This window comes from Heterodontus francisci, chromosome 5, assembly GCF_036365525.1.
Source record: "Heterodontus francisci isolate sHetFra1 chromosome 5, sHetFra1.hap1, whole genome shotgun sequence".
Taxonomy (NCBI): Eukaryota; Metazoa; Chordata; class Chondrichthyes; order Heterodontiformes; family Heterodontidae; genus Heterodontus; species Heterodontus francisci.
The window spans coordinates 116,350,845-116,373,822 of record NC_090375.1 but is presented as its reverse complement, the minus strand read 5'-3'; the positions used below and the strand labels follow the sequence as shown (position 1 = coordinate 116,373,822).

The 22,978-nt window shown below is 44.6% G+C and overlaps 1 protein-coding gene across 1 annotated transcript in view; it reads left to right on the top strand.

Moving 5' to 3' along the window:
* cpa6 (carboxypeptidase A6) overlaps positions 1 to 22,978 on the top strand; it is a 168,183-nt gene that overhangs the window by 61,187 nt on the left and 84,018 nt on the right. The window contains exon 4 of the mRNA XM_068032652.1: positions 22,105 to 22,216. Coding sequence (XP_067888753.1) covers positions 22,105 to 22,216 — 112 coding nt within the window. The remainder of the gene's footprint in view (positions 1 to 22,104; positions 22,217 to 22,978) is intronic.

Below are 22,978 nucleotides of genomic sequence, written 5' to 3'. Positions count from 1 at the left end.
CACTTCTGCAGGTGGTGGTGTTCCCATGCGCCTGCTGCCCTTGCCCTTCAAAATGATAGAGGTCATGTGTTTGAAAGTTGCTGTCAAACTGTTGGTGAGTTGCTGCAGTGCATCTTATAGATGGTACTCACTGCTGCCACCGTGCATCGATGGTGGATGGAGTGAATGTTTAAGGAGGTGGATGAGATGGCCAACAAGCGGTCTGCTTTGTCCTAGATGATGTCAACCTTTTTGAATGTTATTGGAGCTGCACACATCCAGGCAAGTGGGGAGTATTTCATCACACTCCTAATTTGTGCCTTATGGACAGGACTTGGGGAGTCAGAAGGTGAGTTACTCGCCACAGAATTCCTAGCCTCTGACCTGCTCTTGTAGCCACAGTATTTACATGGCTGGTCCAGTTCAGTTTCTGATCAATGGTAACCGTCAGGATGTTGATGGTGGGGATTCAGTGATGGTAATGCCATTGAATGTCAAGGCAAGATTAGATTCTCTCGGTTGGAAATGGTCTTTGCCAGTCACTTGCACACCATAAATGTTACTTGCCACTTATCAGCCTGAATGTTGTCGAGGTTTTGCTGCATGTGTACATGGACTGCTTCAGTATCTGAGGAGTTGCGAATACGAACATACGAATTAGGAGCAGGAGTAGACCACTCAGCCCCTCGAGCCTGCTGCGCCATTCAGTAAGTTCATGGCTGAACTGATTTCTCAGGCACAATGTGTAGTAGAGTACTGCATTTAAGGGTCACTTTCTACAGGCACCAAAAATCAGCATTTTATGGTGTATAGTAAAAGGTTTCAAAGTTCGCTATTAATTCAGTGTTACTGGGGAGTTTTGTTCTGAAATTACGGTAATGGTTCAACTGAAATTAATTTCTGATTAGATTTTTTCCATGTAGAAGAGTAATATTTTTATACTTACAAATAACAAATGAACAGAATTGATTCATCTGTTTGTTTAATGACTCCTGTTGAACTCATTTTTTGGTGTATGAAGAGTAGGACAGAGTGGATTGTTTTTATTTGTTCTTGGGTTATGAGTGATGCCGACAAGACACTATTGTTCATCCTAGTTGCCCTCAGGGCATTGGTAGTTAACCACATTGTGTGAGACAGGAGTCACACTTAAGTCTAGATCGAGGCAACAGGTCCCTTGCCCAAAGGTCATGAGTGAACCGATTGGGTTTCTATAACCAGCCAACAGCTCTCATGGTCACTTTTTCTGATGCTAGCCCACAATTTACCAGACTGTTTGATTGAATTCAGTTTCACAATTTGTAATGGTGGATTTGAACTCAACTTCTGGGTTGTTAGTACCATAGAGAGAAGATTGTGAGTTCAAGTCCCACTCCAGAGATTTGAGCACAAAAATCTAGGTTGATGCTCCAGTGCAGTATTGATGAAGTGCTGCACTGTTGAAGGTGCCGTCTTTTGGATGAGATGTTAAAACAAGGCCCTGCCTGCATTCTCAGGTGGAAGTAAAAGATGCCATGACAATATTTCAAAGAAAAGTAGGAGAGTTATCCCTGGTTCTTGACCAACATTTATGCCTCAATCAACATCACTAAAAATAATTTAACTGATCTTTATCACATTGATATTTGTTGGAGTTTGCTGTGTGCAAATTGGCTGCTGTGTTTTCTATATTACAATAGTGACTACACTTCAAAAGTACTTTATTGGCTGTAGAACACTTTGAGATGTCCTGAGGTTGTAAAGGCATTTTTCTTTTCTGTAGTAACTAGGCTACCATACCCAGTTGAGAAAGTAAGTCTGAAGTACTATGTGAGAAGGGAAAATATGTAGAAAACATAGATAATGAGAGTAGAGAAGTAAGTCTGAAAAGTGAGACATTGTGAATATACAACCATACGCAAATGATGGACCAGAAATGACCTACTGTTCCATCCAGCCCATCCCACACAGTTGTGTTACCTTATACATCTCAATATGTGTACTCCCCATTCACCTGGAACCATGTAATCTCCAGGGAGAGGAGAAAAATCAGATTATTAACCAAGGCCAAATGTGGAAAACAAGCTGGAAAATCCCTCACCTTTCGAAACTAGTCCAGGAGATCGCATTGGTCCTGTTGATGTTAGAGGAAGACAAGTGTGAAGAACAAGCACAAGTGAATAGTGCTCAGAGGCTAAGACTTTTGGCAAGTGATGGGGTTGTGGGGGGTGGGGAGGAGGAGTACAAGTATTTATACTCCTTTGTTCATTTGTATTAAATATTTAGCTAATTCTATATATTATGAACTAAATTAATAGACTTAAGGTGTTAAAGTGATCTCCCCCCCTCCCCCACTTAAGCTTTGACAAATACACAACAAACATTTTCATTCTATTTTAGTCACTATTTGTTGCCCATCTGTATTTGCCATTAGAAAATACATCAAATTTCACATCTTGCTTATCAGAACCAAGTGCTGTGCTGCACATATTTTAGTTGCAAATTCAGCGTCAGCTGGCAGGTAATTTAGACTTTCTGTTGCTAGACTGTTGAATTTCTTATGGATTACCATCTGTCAATTGCCTTGAATCTTGTTTGTCTAATAAATTTTGCTTGCTCGTTGATCATATCTGCTTCAAATAACTACATGCAAAAGTTAATACTGTATAAAGTAACCATTCTTTGCAAAATAAATTAATTCTTTCACATGCAATACACAAGATCAGTTTTCTAGCACTGAAAGACCATTTGGATGCACATGCCAGAACAAGGGGCAGTATTTTATGGGGCCTGTAAGAGTGCGATATGTGGCAGGCGGGTGACTAAATAAGGCAGGAGTTGAAATTTCTTTTTCCGGATGGCGGGTTGAGAATCAAAGATTAAGTCAGCGGCATCTTTGTGGCGGGTCGGTCCTCACACTGTCCCATGGCAAGTTCCATCTTTTAATACATTTGCATGCCATGAATACTCATTACCTTATAATTAATTGCAATTAAGTCCTACCTTCCAGATTAACTGAGGGACAGGCATGAATCTTGTGGCATTCAACAGTCGGCTTTGTGCAGTTGTGTCTGAGATCAGTGGTTTACTTTGTTGAACTCAGTGGCACAAGGAAGGGCACCAGGAGAATGGCAGTTTGGCTGGAGGCACGGAAATGGTAAAGGTGAAACAGAGGTGCGGGGGGTGGCGGTGGATTGGGGTCTGGTGAACGGAGGAGTGGTTGAGGGATTAAATGGAGGTCAGAGGGTTTTCTGCAGCGGCAGAAAAGGCTGTGTGCCTCCCTTTCTTTCTCTCTCTCTCTCTCTCTCTCTCTAGAAAACATTAAGTTTGAAAACCGTCTGTGACTGTGGACCCTCCAAACCTGCAGATTGCCACAGCCAGAGACCAGGGGAAGAATTCTGCATCCAAGAAAACCCTAAAAGCGGCCCAGCCACAAAGTGCACTTTGACCAGCCGTCATCAGCGCAGATTTCAGCAGAGGCCTGGTCCCCAGCAGTCCTCCGTGTGTCAGGGTATTGGCTATCACAGTCTCCGTCTGTTCCTGCAACGTGTCTGTGTTGTGATCACCAGATTGTGACCCTGATTCGAAACGCGATCCCTTCGTGAACTGTGTGGGTGTAACTGCACTGGCGGAGGTGGATGAAGAGACAGGTGATGGTGCATTCTCTGGATCAGTGGTGCTATTGTCCCCGGAAGTGGTGTCTTCAGGTTCTTCATGTGGTTGCGGTCTGGACCTGGGATTACGATAAACTGCAGTAGAGAACAAACGGAACCACATTACATTTCATCACAATATGAGAACTACACGTTTCCTCACCTGCCACCTGTGTGCCCAGATGCCATCACCAGGATGAATGCATTTCTACGCTTACAACTGACCTTTCCAGCCTCGCCGGCTGCTACTGCTCTTTCTCCTTCCTCTCCCGCGAGCTGCAGACCCTCTTCCTCAGCAGGAATGAGCAGCCTCGGGTCAGGAACACCCCCTCCTGTCTTTGACCTCTCTCTCACATTATGTCTCTGCTTATCCTGCATGACAAAGTGCAGAGTTACTTACATGTCAAGTGACACCTAACCCCGTTGTTTGCTCGCATCCCCATCACACATGCTGTCCTGTCAGTCGCACGTTGTGTCCAATTGCTCACATATGCCGGAATTCCACACGATTAGCCTCAATTGCCATGCGGCACTGAGGCTGACCATCCATTCACAGACCTGGCATACCTACCCACCCGCAAATTTACATTGTTGTCAACCCCACGAGAGACCCTTTGGTACAATGCGACCATCACACTTACCCTGGCAGTTTGGACTGCACCCATGTTCTCAGATGGACCCCATGTTTGCTCACCTCCTCTGCCACCTAAGTCCGGGCCACCTTGGTCAGGCGAGAGGGTCGTTTAGTGCCATTTGGGGGAAAAAGCACCTCCCACCTTTTCCTAATGGCCTGAAGGAGAAACTGCAGACAGGCATCGCTGAACTGTGGGGCCGTTTTATGTCTACTCACAGACATTGGATGTAATGGGGGAGGTCAATGACCATAAATAACAATACGGAAATGAATTATGGGGTGGAGAAGTTTTAGTGGGGCTGAGGGACACAATATGTTGCTCGGAAAAAATAGATAATTGATTAAGTGTATGGAGTTGGGCAGGAACATTGTGGTCATGATACAGAGCCTCCCTGTTTGTCCAGGGGGCTCTTTTATAGCCCGGCGATACCTTCTACATCGTTAACTGATCGCGGCTTTCACCAATGAAAAGCTTCCTCTGACGCATGATCTGACGTCTCTCTCGTACCCACCACCCGCCCTTGGTATTTTAACATTAATCACTTGGTACCCGGCTCCTGACACAAAAGTGGAAATGCTACCCGCTACCCACTTCCACTTCCAACTTCAGGAACGGCATGATACAAATAAAAGACTGCCCAATTTCTGTTATTGTAACATGATAACGATCATAAGAACACTCTTAAATTGCCACTAACGTTTCCAGCAGGACTCACAGCTTGTTAAAGTATACAGTATTGGATTCGATATAGTTTGGAGTCTCTCTAAAAATTCAAGAATTTGATAAAAATTTAACAATCGGGCAATATTGGACTTTGTGATGGTGACAGTTACCAGATTTTCATAAACACGCCAAAAGATTTAAATTTAATTTGGAGTTAAACCCCGATTTTAATCTAACCCACCTGGGTTAAAGGGTGGGTTTTGGTCAGGCAATCACATTATACCCCGCCCAATATCTAATTTAATCCGCTCTTCCCATAGCCTTCATGTCCCTCCACACTGCTCACGTCTTTACAAACCTGTCGTGTTCTCCCCATGGTATCTTCCCCATTCGCAGCCTTTGAAAATTCCTCCCTGCTGCTGACAAGCCTGTTAATGAGCTCTTTAAGGAGACCTGAATACCTGATCCATTCCCTCCCTGCTGGCGGCACTTTGAAGATTGCATTGCGTTCAGAGGCTGCTGGACCCAGTGCCGACCTCCGAGAACGTGATATTCAAATCGTGCTCGCTGCTGTTCCTACTCTCAACGGGGTTTGAAAACCCGGCCCATATTGTTTCTCGAGGGAAAATTCAAGAAATGTAGTGTGAAGTAAATTCTTTATCAATTAATTTACTTTGAAGTGACCACATTTGTAGCCCTGTGGAGATGTTGGACTGAATTTTATGAGCACGCTGCAAATCGCGGTGGCGTGCTCTCATCTCGGCGGCCTTCAGGTACGGATGCGCTGTTGCTGAGCCCCCGCAATACTTCGTGTGGGGGCTCATTTAAATGATGGGGGCGGAACGGCCATCCCCGATGATGTCACCGGGGACGGCCGCTCCGTCCCCGGCAACGGCGTCCGACAAGTGCCAGAGGCATTTTTAAAGGTCTTTAAGCCCTTCAGTGACATTTGAATTTTTAAATGGATATTATTGTGAATGTGATTTAAAAACTTAAATAAAAGCTGGAGGCCCAGTCAAATGCACCCCCCACCCCACCCCACCACTGTTTATTCAGGGCCAACGACCCAAAATGAACTTTATTGCCAACACGAACTTCCCACCCCCTCAACATCATTACCTTTGCCCTCCAACCCCTTCCCACCATCCCCACAGCCGATACAAAGTGTTTTCACTGCTCCACCTCCTCCACCCCCCGCCCTGATAATTTCACGCCTTACCCCCCTCACCAAGTGTCACACCTCGGAACTGCGAACAGAGGTCCAAAGGCACGGGTGATCCGGCCAGCTACCGGATATAGGCGTGAAATAGCCGCCGGGACAAGGTGAGTTGATTTGCATCTTTTAAACTTAATTTTAATATTGAAATGAAGGCCCCGCAACTCGGCAGCAGGGGATGGGGGGGTGGGAGCCGCACTGAGGCCCTTGCTGCCGCTGGTAAAATGTGACAGGACTTTCTCGGTGTCAGAGGTTGTGGCGGGCCTCTCCTGGAAGAATTTTCTGCCCTCCACCCCCCTCCCGCAATGACCCCCGACACCGGAGGGCTCATAAAATTTAGCACATTGATCACATTGCCTGCTTAAAGAGTACTATGGGGGTGAAATTCCTTTTGTTAATTTTAGAGTCATAGAGTCGTACAGCATAGAAACAGGCCCTTCCGCCCACCGTGTCCATGCTGACCATAATGCCTATCTATACTAATCCCACCTGCCTGCATTAATTCCATATCCCTCTGTGCCTTCCTCATTCAAGTACCTGTCCAGATGCCTCCTAAATGTTGCTATTGTTCCTGCCTCCACCACCTCCTCAGGCCAGCTCATTCCAGATACCCACTATTCTTTGTGTGAAAAGTTTACCCCTTTGATCACCTTTAAACCTCCTCCCTCTCACCTTAAATCTATGCCCTCTAGTTTTAGTCACCCCTACAATGGGAAGCAGACTCTGGCTATCTACCCTATCTATGCCTCTCATAATTTTATATACCTCTATCATGTCCCCTCTCAGCCTCCTTCGCTCCAGGGAAAACAGACCCAGCCTGTCCAATCTCTCTTTATAACTCAAGCCTTCCAAACCAGGCAACATCCTTGTGAATCTTTTCTGCACCCTCTCCAGCTTAATCACATCTTTCCTGCAGTGCGGTGACCAGAACTGCACACAGTACTCCAAATGCGGCCTAAACAATGTCATGTACAACTGTAACATGACATCCCAACTCTTGTACTCAATGCCTCGGCCAATGAAGGCAAGCATGCCATACGCCTTCTTCACCACCCTGTCTAACTGTGTTGCCACTTTCAGGGAACTATGTACTTGCACCCCAAGGTCTCTCTGCTCAACAACACTCCCCAGGGACCTGCCATTCACTGTATATGTCCTGCCCTGGTTTAACTTCCCAAAATGCATCACTTCGCACTTGTCTGCGTTAAATTCCATTTGCCAATCCCTTGCCCACTTTCCCAGTTGATCTGTATCCTGTTGTAACCTTAGACAACCTTCTTCACTGTCCACTTCTTTCTTTCTTTTTCTTTTGGGCCTCCTTATCTCGAGAGACAATGGATACGCGCCTGGAGGTGGTCAGTGGTTTGTGAAGCAGCGCCTGGAGTGGCTATAAAGGCCAATTCTGGAGTGACAGGCTCTTCCACAGGTGCTGCAGAGAAATTTGTTTGTTGGGGCTGTTGCACAGTTGGCTCTCCCCTTGCGCCTCTGTCTTTTTTCCTGCCAACTACTAAGTCTCTTCGACTCGCCACAATTTAGCCCTGTCTTTATGGCTGCCCGCCAGCTCTGGCGAATGCTGGCAACTGACTCCCACGACTTGTGATCAATGTCACACGATTTCATGTCGCGTTTGCAGACGTCTTTATAACGGAGACATGGACGGCCGGTGGGTCTGATACCAGTGGCGAGCTCGCTGTACAATGTGTCTTTGGGGATCTTGCCATCTTCCATGCGGCTCACATGGCCAAGCCATCTCAAGCGCCGCTGACTCAGTAGTGTGTATAAGCTGGGGGTGTTGGCCGCTTCAAGGACTTCTGTGTTGGAGATATAGTCCTGCCACCTGATGCCAAGTATTCTCCGAAGGCAGCGAAGATGGAATGAATTGAGACGTCGCTCTTGGCTGGCATACGTTGTCCAGGCCTCGCTGCCGTAGAGCAAGGTACTGAGGACACAGGCCTGATACACTCGGACTTTTGTGTTCCGTGTCAGTGCGCCATTTTCCCACACTCTCTTGGCCAGTCTGGACATAGCAGTGGAAGCCTTACCCATGCGCTTGTTGATTTCTGCATCTAGAGACAGGTTACTGGTGATAGTTGAGCCTAGGTAGGTGAACTCTTGAACCACTTCCAGAGCGTGGTCGCCAATATTGATGGATGGAGCATTTCTGACATCCTGCCCCATGATGTTCGTTTTCTTGAGGCTGATGGTTAGGCCAAATTCATTGCAGGCAGACGCAAACCTGTCGATGAGACTCTGCAGGCATTCTTCAGTGTGAGATGTTAAAGCAGCATCGTCAGCAAAGAGGAGTTCTCTGATGAGGACTTTCCGTACTTTGGACTTCGCTCTTAGACGGGCAAGGTTGAACAACCTGCCCCCTGATCTTGTGTGGAGGAAAATTCCTTCTTCAGAGGATTTGAACGCATGTGAAAGCAGCAGGGAGAAGAAAATCCCAAAAAGTGTGGGTGCGAGAACACAGCCCTGTTTCACACCACTCAGGATAGGAAAGGGCTCTGATGAGGAGCCACCATGTTGAATTGTGCCTTTCATATTGTCATGGAATGAGGTGATGATACTTAGTAGCTTTGGTGGACATCCGATCTTTTCTAGTAGTCTGAAGAGACCACGTCTGCTGACGAGGTCAAAGGCTTTGGTGAGATCAATGAAAGCAATGTAGAGGGGCATCTGTTGTTCACGGCATTTCTCCTGTATCTGACGAAGGGAGAACAGCATGTCAATAGTCGATCTCTCTGCACGAAAGCCACACTGTGCCTCAGGGTAGACGCGCTCGGCCAGCTTCTGGAGCCTGTTCAGAGCGACTCGAGCAAAGACTTTCCCCACTATGCTGAGCAGGGAGATTCCACGGTAGTTGTTGCAGTCACCGCGGTCACCTTTGTTTTTATAGAGGGTGATGATGTTGGCATCGCGCATGTCCTGGGGTACTGCTCCCTCGTCCCAGCACAGGCATAGCAGTTCATGTAGTGCTGAGAGTATAGCAGGCTTGGCACTCTTGATTATTTCAGGGGTAGTGCTGTCCTTCCCAGGGGCTTTTCCGCTGGCTAGGGAATCAATGGCATCACTGAGTTCCGATTTGGTTGGCTGTATGTCCAGCTCATCCATGACTGGTAGAGGCTGGGCTGCATTGAGGGCAGTCTCAGTGACAGCATTCTCCCTGGAGTACAGTTCTAGGTAGTGCTCAACCCAGCGGTCCATCTGTTTGCGTTGGTCAGTGATTATGTCCCCCGATTTAGATTTGAGGGGGGTGATCTTCTTGATGGTTGGCCCAAGAGCTCTCTTCATGCCATCATACATTCCTCTGATGTTTCCGGTGTCTGAGGCCAGCTGAATATGACTGCATAGGTGTTGCCAGTAGTCGTTTGCGCAACGCCTAGCTGTTCTTTGTGCAGTACTTCTGGCTGCTTTAAGTGCTGCGGATGTTAAATCGCTGGGGGCTTTCTTGTAGTTCTATACCACTATACCACCAATTTTGGTGTCATCTGCAAACTTACTAATCATGCCCCTTACATTCACATCCAAGTCATTAATATATATGACAAACAACAGAGGGCCCAGTACTGATCCCTGCGGCACACCACTGGTCACCGGCCTCCAATCTGAAAAACAACCCTCCGCTACCACCCTCTGCCTCCTATCACCAAGCCAATTTTGTATCCAATTTGCTAGCTCACCCTGGATCCCATGTGTCCGAACCTTCTGGACCAGCCTACCATGCGGGACCTTGTCAAAGGCCTTGCTAAAGTCCATGTAGACAACGTCCATTGCCCTGCCCTCATCAATCCTCTTGGTCACCTCCTCGAAAAACTCAATCAAATTCGTGAGACATGATTTCCCACGCACAAAGCCATGCTGACTATCCCTAATCAGACCATGCCTTTCCAGATGCATTTAAATCCTGTCTCTCAAAATCCCTTCCAATAACTTTCCCACCACTGATGCAAGGCTCACCAGCCTGTAGTTCCCTGGCTTATCCCTGCTACCCTTCTTAAATAAAGGCACAACATTAGCTATCCTCCAGTCTTCCGGTACCTCACCCGTGGCTAACGATGATACAAAAATCTCTGCCAGGGCCCCAGCATTCTCCTCCCATGCTTCCCATAGCATCCTAGGATACACCTGGTCAGGCCCTGGGGATTTATCCACCTTAATGCGCTTCAAAACCTCCAACACCTCCTCCGTTGTAATGTTGATCTGCTCCAGGATATTGGTGTTCCCTCCCTTGAACTCACTAGCTTCCATGACCTTCTCCACAGTAAATACGGATGAGACATATTCATTTAAGACCTTGCCCATTTCCCGTGGATCCACACTGATCCTTAAGGGGACCTACTCTCTCCCTAGCTACCCTTTTACTCTTAATATACTTATAGAATCTGTTAGGATTCTCCTTTATCTTATCTGATCGGGAAATCTCATGGCCCCTCTTTGCCCTCCTAATTTCCTTAAGTGTACTCCTACATCCCCTACACTCCTCGAGGGACTCGCTCGATCCCAGCTGCCTATACCTGACATATGCCTCCTTCTTTGTCCTGACCAGACCCTCAATATCCCTCGTCAACCAAGGTTCCCTAAACCTGCCAGCCTTGCCCTTCCATCTAACAGGAACATTCCGCCCTGAACTCTTCCTATCTCACTTTTAAAAGCCTCCCACTTGCCAGACGTCCCTTTACCTGTAAACAGCTTCTCCCATTCAACTTTTGAGAGTTCCTGTCTGATGCCATCGAAATTAGCCTTCCCCCAATTTAGGACTTCAACCTGAGGACCAGTCCTATCCTTTTCCATAACTATCTTGAAGCTAATAGAGTCATGGTCACTGGTCCCAAAATGCTCCCCCACTGACATATCAACCACCTGCCCATCCTCATTTCCTAAGAGGAGGTCGAGTGTAGCCCCTTCTTGAGTAGGGCCATCCACATACTGCTTCAGAAAACTATCCTGGACACACTTAACAAATTCTTCCCCATCTGATCCCTTAGCACCAAGGCAGTCCCAGTCAATATTAGGGAAGTTAAAATCACCTACTATTACAACCCTATAAGTCCTACACCTATCTGTGATTTCCCTACATATATGCTCCTCCACTTCCCTCTGACTATTGGGGGGCCTATAGTATAATCCCATCAAAGTGATCACCCCTTTCTTATTTCTAAGTTCTCCCCATATGGCCTCGCTGAATGTTCCCCCCAGGATATCCTCTGTAAGTACTGCCGTGATGTCCTCCCTGATCAATAGCGCAACTCCCCCTCCTCTCTTACCTCCACCTATGTCACGCTGGAAAGATCGGTACCCTGGAACATTGACCTGCCAGCCCTGCCCATCCCTCAACCACGTTTCTGTAATAGCAATAATATCACAATCCCATGTACTGATCCATGCTCTGAGTTCATCTGCCTTACCTGTAAGGCTTCTTGCATTAAAGTAAATGCAGTTTCGCCTACCAGACCTTCCACACTCCCTGTCCTGCCCCTGCCTGGCCTGCCTACTGGACTTGCTTGTTTTAACCTCTACATTTGCTTCAACTATCTCATCTGAGAGACTACTACTTTGGGTCCCACCCCCCTGCAAGACTAATTTAAACCCTCCCGAGTAGTGCTAGCAAACCTCCCCGCAAGGATATTGGTCCCGCTCCAGTTTAGATGCAACCCGTCCTTCTTGCACAGGTCACCTCTGCATCAGAAGAGATCCCAATGATCCAAGTAGCTGAAGCCTTCCCGCCTACACCAGCTCTTCAGCCACGCATTCATTTGCCTAATCCTCCTATTCCCACCCTCACTAGCACGTGGCACAGGGAGTAATCCTGAGATTACAACCCGAGAGGTCCTGCTTTTTAACCATCTGCCTAACTCCCTATATTCACTTTGCAGGACCTCATCCCTTTTCCTGCCTATGTCTTTAGTACTAATATGGACCACGACCTCTGGCTGCTCACCCTCCCCTTTCAGAATGTCCTGCAGCCGCTCCAAGACATCCTTGACCCGAGCACAAGGGAGGCAACATACTATCCTGTAGTCTCGTTTGCGGCCACAGAAACGCCTATCTGCACCCCTTACGATAGAATCCACTATCACTACAGCTCTTCCACCCCTTTTCCTCCCCTGCTGTGCAGCAGAGCCCTGCGTTGTGCCACAAAACTTGGCTGTTGCTGCTTTCCCCTGGGAGGTCATCCCCCGCAACAGTATCCAAACTGGGATATCTATTTGAGAGGGGGATGGCCACGGGGGACTCCTGCACTACCTGTCTGCGCCTACTACTACGTCTGGTGGTCACCCATCTCTTTTCTGCCTGTGCAGCCATTACCTGCGGTGTGACCACCTCACTAAACGTGCTATCCACGACGTCCTCAGCATCGCGGATGCTCCACAGCGAATCCACCCACAGCTCCACCTCCATAATACGGGTAGTCAGTAGCTGCAGATGGATACACTTCCTGCACACATGGAACCGTCCCTGATTTCCCACATAGCGCAGGAGGAGCATATCACGGGGCTGTTGCTGATTTCCCCTGGGAGGTCATTCCCCCCAACAGTATCCAAAGTGGTATATCTGTTTGAGAGGGGGATGGCCACAGGGGACTCCTGCACTACCTGCCTGTGCCTCCCACTCTGTCTGGTGGTCACCCATCCCTTTTCTGCCTGTGCAGCCATTACCTGCGGTGTGACCACCTCACTAAACCTGCTATCCATGACGTCCTCAACATAGCAGATGCTCCACAGTGAATCCACCCACAGCTCCAGCTCCATAATGCAGGTAGCCAGTAGCTGCAGATGGACACACTTCCTGCACACATGGTCATCAGGGGCACTGACAGCATCCCTGATTTCCCACATAGAGCAGGAGGATTTTAGTGAATAAGTTTTAAATCCTGTTTTCTACTCACCCCAATCTTTTTACTGAAATGAAAAGGGCTATTTTACCTCTGAACTCCTCAGAAAGGCATGAAGATTCTTTGCCACAGACTCATTCAAAAAAGATAACTTGAGAGTTAACAGTATGTAGATGTTCATAGAAATACACAGCACACAAATTACAAATATAATTGTGGACAAGGGAAGCCATTTGACCAATCTAGTATTTCCTTTCATAGAAAATCACAATCTTCCATTACAACATTTAACTGTTTATTAAATAATTCCACTGCACTATTTGAAAAACTGTTCCATTTAGGAATATAAGAAATAGAAGCAGGAGGAGACCATATGGCCTCTCGAGCTTGCTCCACTATTCAATATGATCATGGCTGAACTTCTGCCTCAATTCCACTTTCCCGCCTGCTCCCACATCTCAATTCACTGAGGAAGAAAAATATGTCCAGCTCAGCCTTAAATATTGTTACGACCTCATTTGAGAATGTTAACTTTTAAAACAAGAGATATGAACTCCCCAGACCGATGAAAGGTTTACACAAGATTTCACATTCTAAGGCTTTTACTATGACAACTAAACTAAAAATTAACTACACAATACTTAGTAGGTAGCTAATACAGTAAATTACAGAGAAAGGTTATTTCCCATTAATTTAGTAAAACAAAACACATGAAAACCCCACACCACATTTATACATTACACAGAGTTCTCATTGAATCAGTATCTTTGCAGTTAAAGTCCCAAACTCCTCCCCAGTTGCAATGCATTAGATCTCCCAGCCTTAACAAAGCCAATCTCCTCTTCACTACTTCTTCCGAGAACACTTGACCTGGACTTCCATTAGTAAGGCAATCATTGGTGACCCCGTTGGTCTTTTCTCCTCCGCAAACTTCAACTTTTGAATTGGGTTCAAGTCTAAGCAGCCTTTTGCTGAATCAGTGTTCTTCGAGCAGTTGTTTTCCCTCTCTCTCTTCTGAGGCTGTGTAGCTCCTGCTGGTTTCTTTGTGTCTTCCTTTCTTCCTTACAGTCTGTTAGACTTAGGAAAGCCTGTTGAATTTATCTGGAATCAAAAGTCAATAGTCATTCGCCTTTTACTATATTCAGAGTCCAGAAGTCTGGCAAAATCAAACCCACCTGGGCCTTCCTTTGTTCCTAGGTGTTAGCAATTGCACCTTAAATTTGCATGTTCAGAGCTCTTGGCTCCCTGTTTACGATCTGAGAGTCTGGGAGAGCAAAACCCATTGTTCATCATTGCACTCTGCTTTCAAAAGGGTCTTTGATCTGGGTTCCTTGTTTGCGTGGTAACAAGATCCCTGGCTTGTTTCTGGGCAGACTTGGTGTGAGGTTACTTGTCTCCGGTTACATTTTACACTGCAATAAAGATCAATTTTTCAAACATAGCCATACTATAAAGTCCAGCATTCATAACAATATACTCAATGATGGAGCATCCACAACCCTCTGGAGTACAGAAATCCAAACATTCACTTCTCTCTGAGGAAAGACATTTCTCCTCATCTCAGTCTTAAATGATCGACCCCTTCTCATGACACGGTGCCCCCTTGTTCTAGATTCCACAGCCAGGGGAAACAACTTCTCAGCATTTAACCTGTCAAGCCCCTTCAGAATTTTGTATGTTTCAGTGAGATCAGCTATCACTCTTCTAAACTCCAGGGAGTATAGGTTTCATTTACTCAGCCTCTCATCATAGGACAACCCTCTCATCCCAGGAACCAATCTAGTGAACCTTTGCTGTACCACCTCCAAGGCAATAAATTCTTCCTTCGGTATGGAGACCAAAACTACACACAGTTCTCCAGGTGTGGCCTAACCAAAACCCTGTGCAATTGTAGCAAGACTTACTTATTCTTGTATTTCAATTCCCTTGCAATAAAGGCTAACATGCCATTTGCCTTCCTAATTGCTGCTGTACCTGCATGCTAGCTTTCTGTATTCCTTGTACGAGTGCACCCAAGTGGCTCTGAACATCAACATTTGCAAGTTTCACACCTTTTAAAAAAAATTATGCCTTTCTATTCTTACTGAACTAGTAATCCAGTCGCCCAGGCTAATGGCCTGGGACAAGGGTTCAAATCCCACCACGGCAGCTGGTGGAATTTAAAATCAATTAAATAATAAAAAATCTGGAATAAAAGCAGGAAGTACTGGAAATACTCAGCAGGTCTGGCAGCATCTGTGGAGAGAGAAGCAGAGTTAATGTTTCAGATCAGTGACCTTTTATCAGAACATTATGTATTATATATAATAAAAAATCTGGAATTGAAAGCTAGTCTCAGTAATGGTGCCATGAAACTATCATCAATTGTCATTAAAAAAAAACCCCACCTAGTTCACTACTGTGCTTTCGGGAAGGAAATCAGCTGTCCTTACCTGGTCTGGCCTACATGTGATTCCATACATGAGCAATGTGGTTGACTCTTAGTTGCCCTCTGAAATTGCCTAGCAAACCACTCAGTTGTCAAGGGCAATTAGGAATGGGCACAAATGCTGGCTTGCCAGTGATGCCTACATCCCATGAAAGAATATTTTTAAAAAACCATAATTTCTCCTGTCTCTGCCTCCAATTACATTTTGTATGAGATATGCTCCCTGATATCAGTTTTGTATTTGCCTTTTGCTAGTTTGTACCTATGTCCTTTTTCCTATATCAGTACTTTACTCTGATGCTTTGGATTAACCTTTTTTATTTAACTAAGTATATTATACAGCTGTATCAGGTGTCCTCTCGTTCACCTGCTTTCCAGACTAGAGTTTGAGTTTTCTAACCTTTTCTCATAACTTCATCCTCTGATATGTCCTTCTTCACACCAAGTTTCTTCTGGGGCTTAGACTGTCCTGTTGTCTCCATGACCTGTGAATTAAATACAGGTCTCAAGGTACAGTCTGAACAAAGAACTATACAGCTTCAGCATAATATTCCATAAAACTGGAAAAATGCTGTTCTAAATGTTACCTTCCTCGGCATTTAAATTGGAGAACCATTTCAGAATGCGGCTGCTCTCCTAATGCTGTAGAAATTGCCCCATTTACATGACAAAGCAGTTATTACAACAGCTGGATCTATTTTAAAGAAAACTGTTCCATGTACAGAAACTATTTCACCATCCCCAATGGCATTAGCTACACAGCTGACCAGCAGTCTTATTAATTGGCTTGTTTTGCCTCTGGCAGCAGTGCTTACATTGTGTCTGCAAAACCATTGCTCAGCTTATGTTTTCAATACAAGTACCATCTTTAAAATAGATGATTCAACAAGGGAGGTAGAATAAAATAGTCAAAGAAAGCATTTTAAAGATAGCATGACATTATGCAAGATCCATGCTAGTGTTGCTAGTCTTGATCAGTCCTAGCAGTTTTACATACAAACGTAGGCCACTTGGCCCCTCGAGCTTGCTCTGCCATTCAAAAAGATCATGGCTGATCTGATTGTAACCTCAACTCCACATTGCATCGTACCCGCAATAACTTTTCACCCCCTTTGTTACCAAGAGTCTATCTGCCTTAAAAATATTCAGAGACTCTGCTTCCACTGCCTTTTGAGGAAGAGAATTCCAAAGACTCATAACCCTCTGAGAGAAAAAAATTCTCCTCATCTCTGTCTTAAATGGGCGACCCCTTATTTTTAAACAGTGACTCCTAGTTCTAGATTCTCCCACAAGAGGAAACATCATTTCCACATCGACCCTGTCAAGAGCCCTCAGAATCTTATGTTTCAATCAAGTCGCCTCTTACTCATCTAAACTCCAGCAGATACAAGCCTAGCCTGTCCAATCTTTCCACATAAGACAACCCACCCATTCTAGGTATTCGTCTAGTAAACATTCTCCGAACTGTTTCCAACACATTTACATTCTTCCTTACACAAGGAGACCAATACTGTACACAGTACTCCAGATATAGTCTCACCAATGCCCTGTATAACTGAAGCATAAACTCCCTACTTTTGGATTCAATTCCCCTTGCAATAAAAATAACATTCTATTAGCTTTCCTAATTACTTGCTGTACCTGCATACTAACCTTTTGCAATTCATGCACTAGGACACCCAGATCCCTCTGCATCTCAGAGCTCTGCAGTCTCTCATCATTTAGATAAACTGCTTCTTTTTTATTCTACCTGCCAAAGTGGACAATTTCACATTTTCCCACATTATACTCCATTTGCCAGATCTTTGCCCACTCACATAACCTATCTATATCCCTTTGTAGCCTCCCTTATGTCCTCTTCACAAGTTACTTTCCTACCTATCTTTGTGTCATCAGCAAATTTAGCAACCATACATTTGATCCCTTCATCTAAGTCATTTATATACATTGTAACAAGTTGAGGCCTCAGCACAGATCCCTGCGGCACACCACTCATTACATCTTGCCAACTAGAAAATGACCCATTTATGCCGACCCTTTGTTTCCTGTTAGCTAGCCAATCTTCTATCCATGCCAATATGTTACTCCCTTCATCATGAGCTTTTATTTTCTGCATAACCTTTGATGTGGCACCTTATCAAATGCCTTCTGGAAATCTAAGTGCAATACATCCACCAGTTCCCCTTTATCCACAGCATATGTTACTTCTTTAAAGAACTCCAATAAAGTGGTTAAACATGATTTCCCTTTCACAAAACCATGTTGACTCTGCCTGATTACCGTGAATTTTTCTAAGTGTCCTGCTATAACATCTTTAATAATAGCTTCTAACATTTTCCATGTGAGATGTTAAGCTAACTGGCCTGTAGTTCATGCTTTCTGTCTCCCTCCCTTTTTGAATAAAGGTATATTTTATATTTTCCAATCTAATGGAACCTTCCCCAAGTCTAGGGAATTTTGGAAAATTAAAACCAATGCATCAACTATCTCACTAACCACTTCCTTTAAGACCCTAGAATGAAGTCCATCAGGACCCGGGGACTTGTCAGCCCGTAGCGCCAACAATTTGCTCAGTACCACTTCCCTGGTGATTGTAATTTTCTTGAGTTCCTCCCTCCCTTCCATTTCATGATTTACAGCTATTTCTGGGATGTTACTTATATCCTTTATAGTGAAGACAAATGCAAACTACCTGTTCAATTCATTTTCCATTATTAATTCCCCAGACTCACTTTCCACAGGACCAATGCTCACTTTTTTAACTCTTTTCTTTTTAAAATGTAGATAGAAACTCTTACTATCTGTTTATATTTCTAGCCAGCTTTCTCTCGTACTCTAATTTTTCCCTCTTTATTAATCTTTTAGTCATTCTTTGCTGCTTTTTATATTCTGTCCAGTCTTCTGACCTGCCACCCATCCTTGCACACTTATATGTTTTTCTTTAAGTTTTTTACTGTCTTTAACTTTTTTAGTTAACCACGGATGGTGGGTCCTCCCCTTGGAATTTTTCTTTCTCGGTGGAATGTATCTATTTTGTGCATTCTGAACTATCCCCTTAAATGCCTGCCAGTGCATCTCTTTTGATCTATCCCTTAACCTATTTTGCCAGTTCACTTTTGCTAGCTCTGCTTTCATGCCCTCATAATGGCCCTTATTTAAGTTTAAAATACTAGTCTTGGACCCACTCTTCCCTCCCTCAAACTGATTGTAAAATTCAATCATATTATGATCACTGCTGCCTAGAGGCACCTTCACTGTGAGGTCATTAATTACTCCCAGCTTGTTGCACAATACCAGGTCTAGTATAGCCTGCTCTCTGGTTGGCTTCAGAATGTGCTGTTCTAAGAAACTATCCCGAAAGCATTCTATGAACTCCTCATCTAGGCTACCTTTGCCTATCTGATTTCTCCAGTCGCTATGTAGATTAAAATCCCCCATGATGATTGCCATAACTTTCTGACAAGCACCCATTATTTGTTTCTTTATACCCCGTCCTACAGTGTGGTTACTGTCAGGGGGCCTGTACACCACTCTCACAAGTGACTTCTTGCCTTTATCATTTCTCACCTCGACCCAAACCGCTTCTACATCCTGGTTTCCTGAATTTAGGTCATCTCTATTGTGCTCTCTTTATTGTGCTAATCCCATCATTAATTAACAGAGCCACCCCTCCACTTTTTCCTAGCTTCCTGTCCTTCCTAAGTGTCAGTACCCTTCAATATTCAGGTCCCGATCTATGTCACCCTACAGCCATGTCTCTGTAATGGCCACCAGATTGTACTTATTTATCTCTATTTGCACTATCAGTTCATCTGTTTTGTTTTGAATGCAACATGTATTCAGATACAGAGCCTTTAGTTTGTCCTTTTATTATTTTTGTAACATCTAGCCTTGTCTGCTGATTTACTCTTAGATTTGTACTCACTGTCCCATCCTGTCACAGTCTGTTTATCTTTTTTCCCAAATTAATGCCATTCTCTCTTGCCTTGTCTCTACTCATTGATTTACCATATCTTCCCAAATTTGATCCCTTGCCCCCACTATTTAGTTTAAAACTCTCTCTACTTGCCTAGTTATGCGGCTTGCTAGAACACTGGTCGCTGCACGGTTCAGGTGTAGACCGTCCCAACGGTACAGCACCACTTTCCCCAGTACTGGTGCCAGTGACTCACGAACCAGAACACAATTCTACCACACCAGTTTTTGAGCCATGCATTCATTTCTCTAATCTTATTTTCCCTACTCCGATTTGCATGTGATTCAGGTAATAATCCAGAGACTATTACCTTTGAGATTCTGCTTAATTTTGTGCCCAGCTCCTCATACTGACTATGCAGAACCTCTATCATTGTCCTACCTGTCGTTGGTACCTACATGGACCACAACAACTGGATCTTCCCCCTCCCACTTGTAAGTTTTTCTCCAGCCCTGAGCAGATATCCCGAACCCTGGTACCGGGCAGGCAAGACAGCCTTCTGGACTCTTGCTCTTTGCTGCAGAGAACAGTGTCAATCCCCATCACTATACTGTCCCTTACTACCACTACGTTCCTTTTTGCTCCTCCCCGCTTGAACGGCTTCCTGTACCATGGTGCGATGGTCATTCTGTTCATCCACACTACAGCCCTTGCTCTTGTCCATACAAGCTGCAAGAACGTCAAACCTGTTCCTCAATTGCAAGGGCTGAGGCTCCTCTACTCCCACCTTCTCAATCCCCTTACCTGCCTGACTTTTAGTCACACCCTCCTGTCCCTGACCACTGATCAAAACAGACTATGCTATCCTAAGGGGTGTGACTGCCTTCTGGAACAAACTGTCCAGGTAACTTTCCCCCTCCCTGATGAATCTCAGTATCTACAGCTCAGCCTCCAGCTCAATGACTCTGAGCCAAAACTCCTGAAGCCACAGACACTTACTGCATACGTGGTTGTCATGGATTGCTATGGCATCCAGGAGCTCCCACATACTGCATCTGCAATACATCACCTGTCCTGCCATCTTTATTGTGTTAATTTAATTACATTTATTTTTTCTTAATTAATTTATAGTTCACTTCCTTACTGGACTCCCTTCTTCTTTGTTCCCATCAACAGCACTCAGTGCAGACAAGCAGCACTGAGAGTCCCCTGAATTTATACTGTCTGAAAACAATGATATCAGCTTTGCCAGAACTCAGAAACCAGTTTAAGTTAGCTATTTAATTAACTAGCTACAGCTACTGTCAGAGAGATTGTATACCCCTGTTTAAAACTGCAAGAAACTTAACTTGCCTCTTAACTTAAACAGTAATTTCAGTTAATTGCTAAATGTAAACAAAACAAAAACTAGACTTTAGAGAGATTAACCCAGTTCTGATGAAAGGTCACAGACCTGAAATGTTAACTCTGCTTCTCTCTGCACAGATGCTGCCAGACCTGCAGAGTATTTCCAGCAATTTCTGGTTTTATTTAATATTAGGTTTGTTTCGTTATAACAATGTCACTATTGGTTACTTATGAGAAATTGGAATTCCCTGGACCTGGCAGCAGTCTAGAGGTGATAAGCAACTTTTGTTCTCCTCAATGTGTCCAGCACTCCATCCAAACTTGGTAATATAGAGAGGGAAAAGGTTGTACACAGTGCATTGGGCTATGGCAATCTTGCTCTTCTCTCCTGCACCGCCCCCACCCAATTCCCATTATGTTGTCAGAACAGTAACAAATGGATCTGTTTTGAAAAGAATTGTAACATAAAACAAAATGATAATTGCAAGTGATTACATGATAATGATTGAGCTTTACTAGATCACAGCTGCAGAAATTATTGTCAAAGTGACTGATGTGTACAGCCATTGAGTAGCAAGTGAAAAACGCAGCTATTGAAAACCTGTAATCCCAATGAGTTTATATTCCTCTCCACATCTGGCATATTGATTTGTTAGGAGAATTACATCTTCAAAAAAGTATCCTGGTCAGCATTCTCTCCATTGAGCGGGGTTCTGGGTTGATAGAACATCAGCACCTGCATCCAAATCCATCCTAACCTGGCCCATTTCCCTTGTTCGAAGGTCACTTGAAATGCATTGTTAGATTACCGTGAGGGAGCCTGCCAGCTTAAAAAGAATGGAAATTCTCAAAGTTGCTGCACTGGTGATGCTGATGCAGCACCAGAAGAGCCAGCTTTGGACTTTAAGGGGACAAACGTTCCCAAGGATTAGAATACATGTGCTGCTGAAGGCCTTGGCTGAAACTAAGGTGTTCATCAGGTTAGTGACGGGGATCAGACTGGAGGGAAAGGAGGCTGCTAGTGGTTCCTTTCATTTTATGGGGGACGTCAAGGCCATCATTCTCTCTTTCTGGGGCCTACAGCTGAAATTCCCATGGTGGCCATTGGCTGGGGTGAGTGGCAGTGGGGTGGTTGGTGGAGGGAACTGGTAACTTTTTTTTAAAATCCTGATCAGCCCATGTATTCAAGGGGCCAAAGGGGACATGGCTGGCACCTGGTGGTAGTAAGTCTGGGCAATCCACTCCAATTGGTGGCCAGGTGCCAGATTTTCTGGCTGCATGGTGCAGGTAAGTGCACACATACACATGTGCCTACCTGTCCCGTGCAAATTAAGAGTCCTCCCACTGACTCCACCAGCAGTCATAATCTGACAAAACTGTCTGGATCACACCTTATGCATTTTTGGAGGCAGTTTGTTGAAGTGTAAGTACTTACCAAATGCATTTTTTTTAGGATCCTTGTTTCTGATCTTCAGAAATTAATAGAAATGCAAAGTGGCTCCAGTCCTCGCCTGCGCCGGTCAAATCCTCTCTACAGCTATGAAGTCTATCATTCTTTAGAAGAAGTAAGTAGATAAAGCCACAACAATTGTAAACAATGGTTCTGAAGGTCATTTTTAATGAAAGAAATATGCCATGAAAACCCTCAGTCATACTGGGAATGCATGTCATGTGCCGCAAGCTGATAAATGCAGGCTAAAGTTACAGAAAGTCTTGAATATCATTTTAAGAAATAGAAAAAGAAAAAGTAGAAAGAAGTACACCACATTGACTTTAAAGTTTACTACACAAGAGAAGAGCTCATGGTGTTGGGGTAATACATTAGCATGGATAGAGGATTGACTGACTAACAGGAAGCAGAGAGTCAGGATAAATGAGCCATTTTCAGGTTGGCAAACTGCAATTAGTATATCAGTGCTGGGGTCTCAACTATTTATGATCTATATTGTTACCACCAGGTGAGAAAGGGGTCTAGGGGTTCCCTCAGCCTTTTCCTGGTTTGACCATAACAGGGTTTAATTTTTAAAACACCATGTTTTTAGCTTCCCCTCAGTGAATCCTTGTTCATTGCTTTCCAATTGTAATGACAAAGAAATCAACTGGACAGGTTTTCTTAGATTTAAACAAGAAAGATGTAAGTTTATTAACCTTAAAACTTAATTTGGTTAAAACTGCTATGAACACGTGACACGACCATGCTAGCATGCATATGTGATAAACACACACGCAGATAGAGACAGAAAAGGGGAAAGGTTTGAAGCAGTTGCTGGAGTTCATTTACTGTCTTTTGAGTTTGATGTAAAGTCTTTGATTGCAGTTCAATCTTG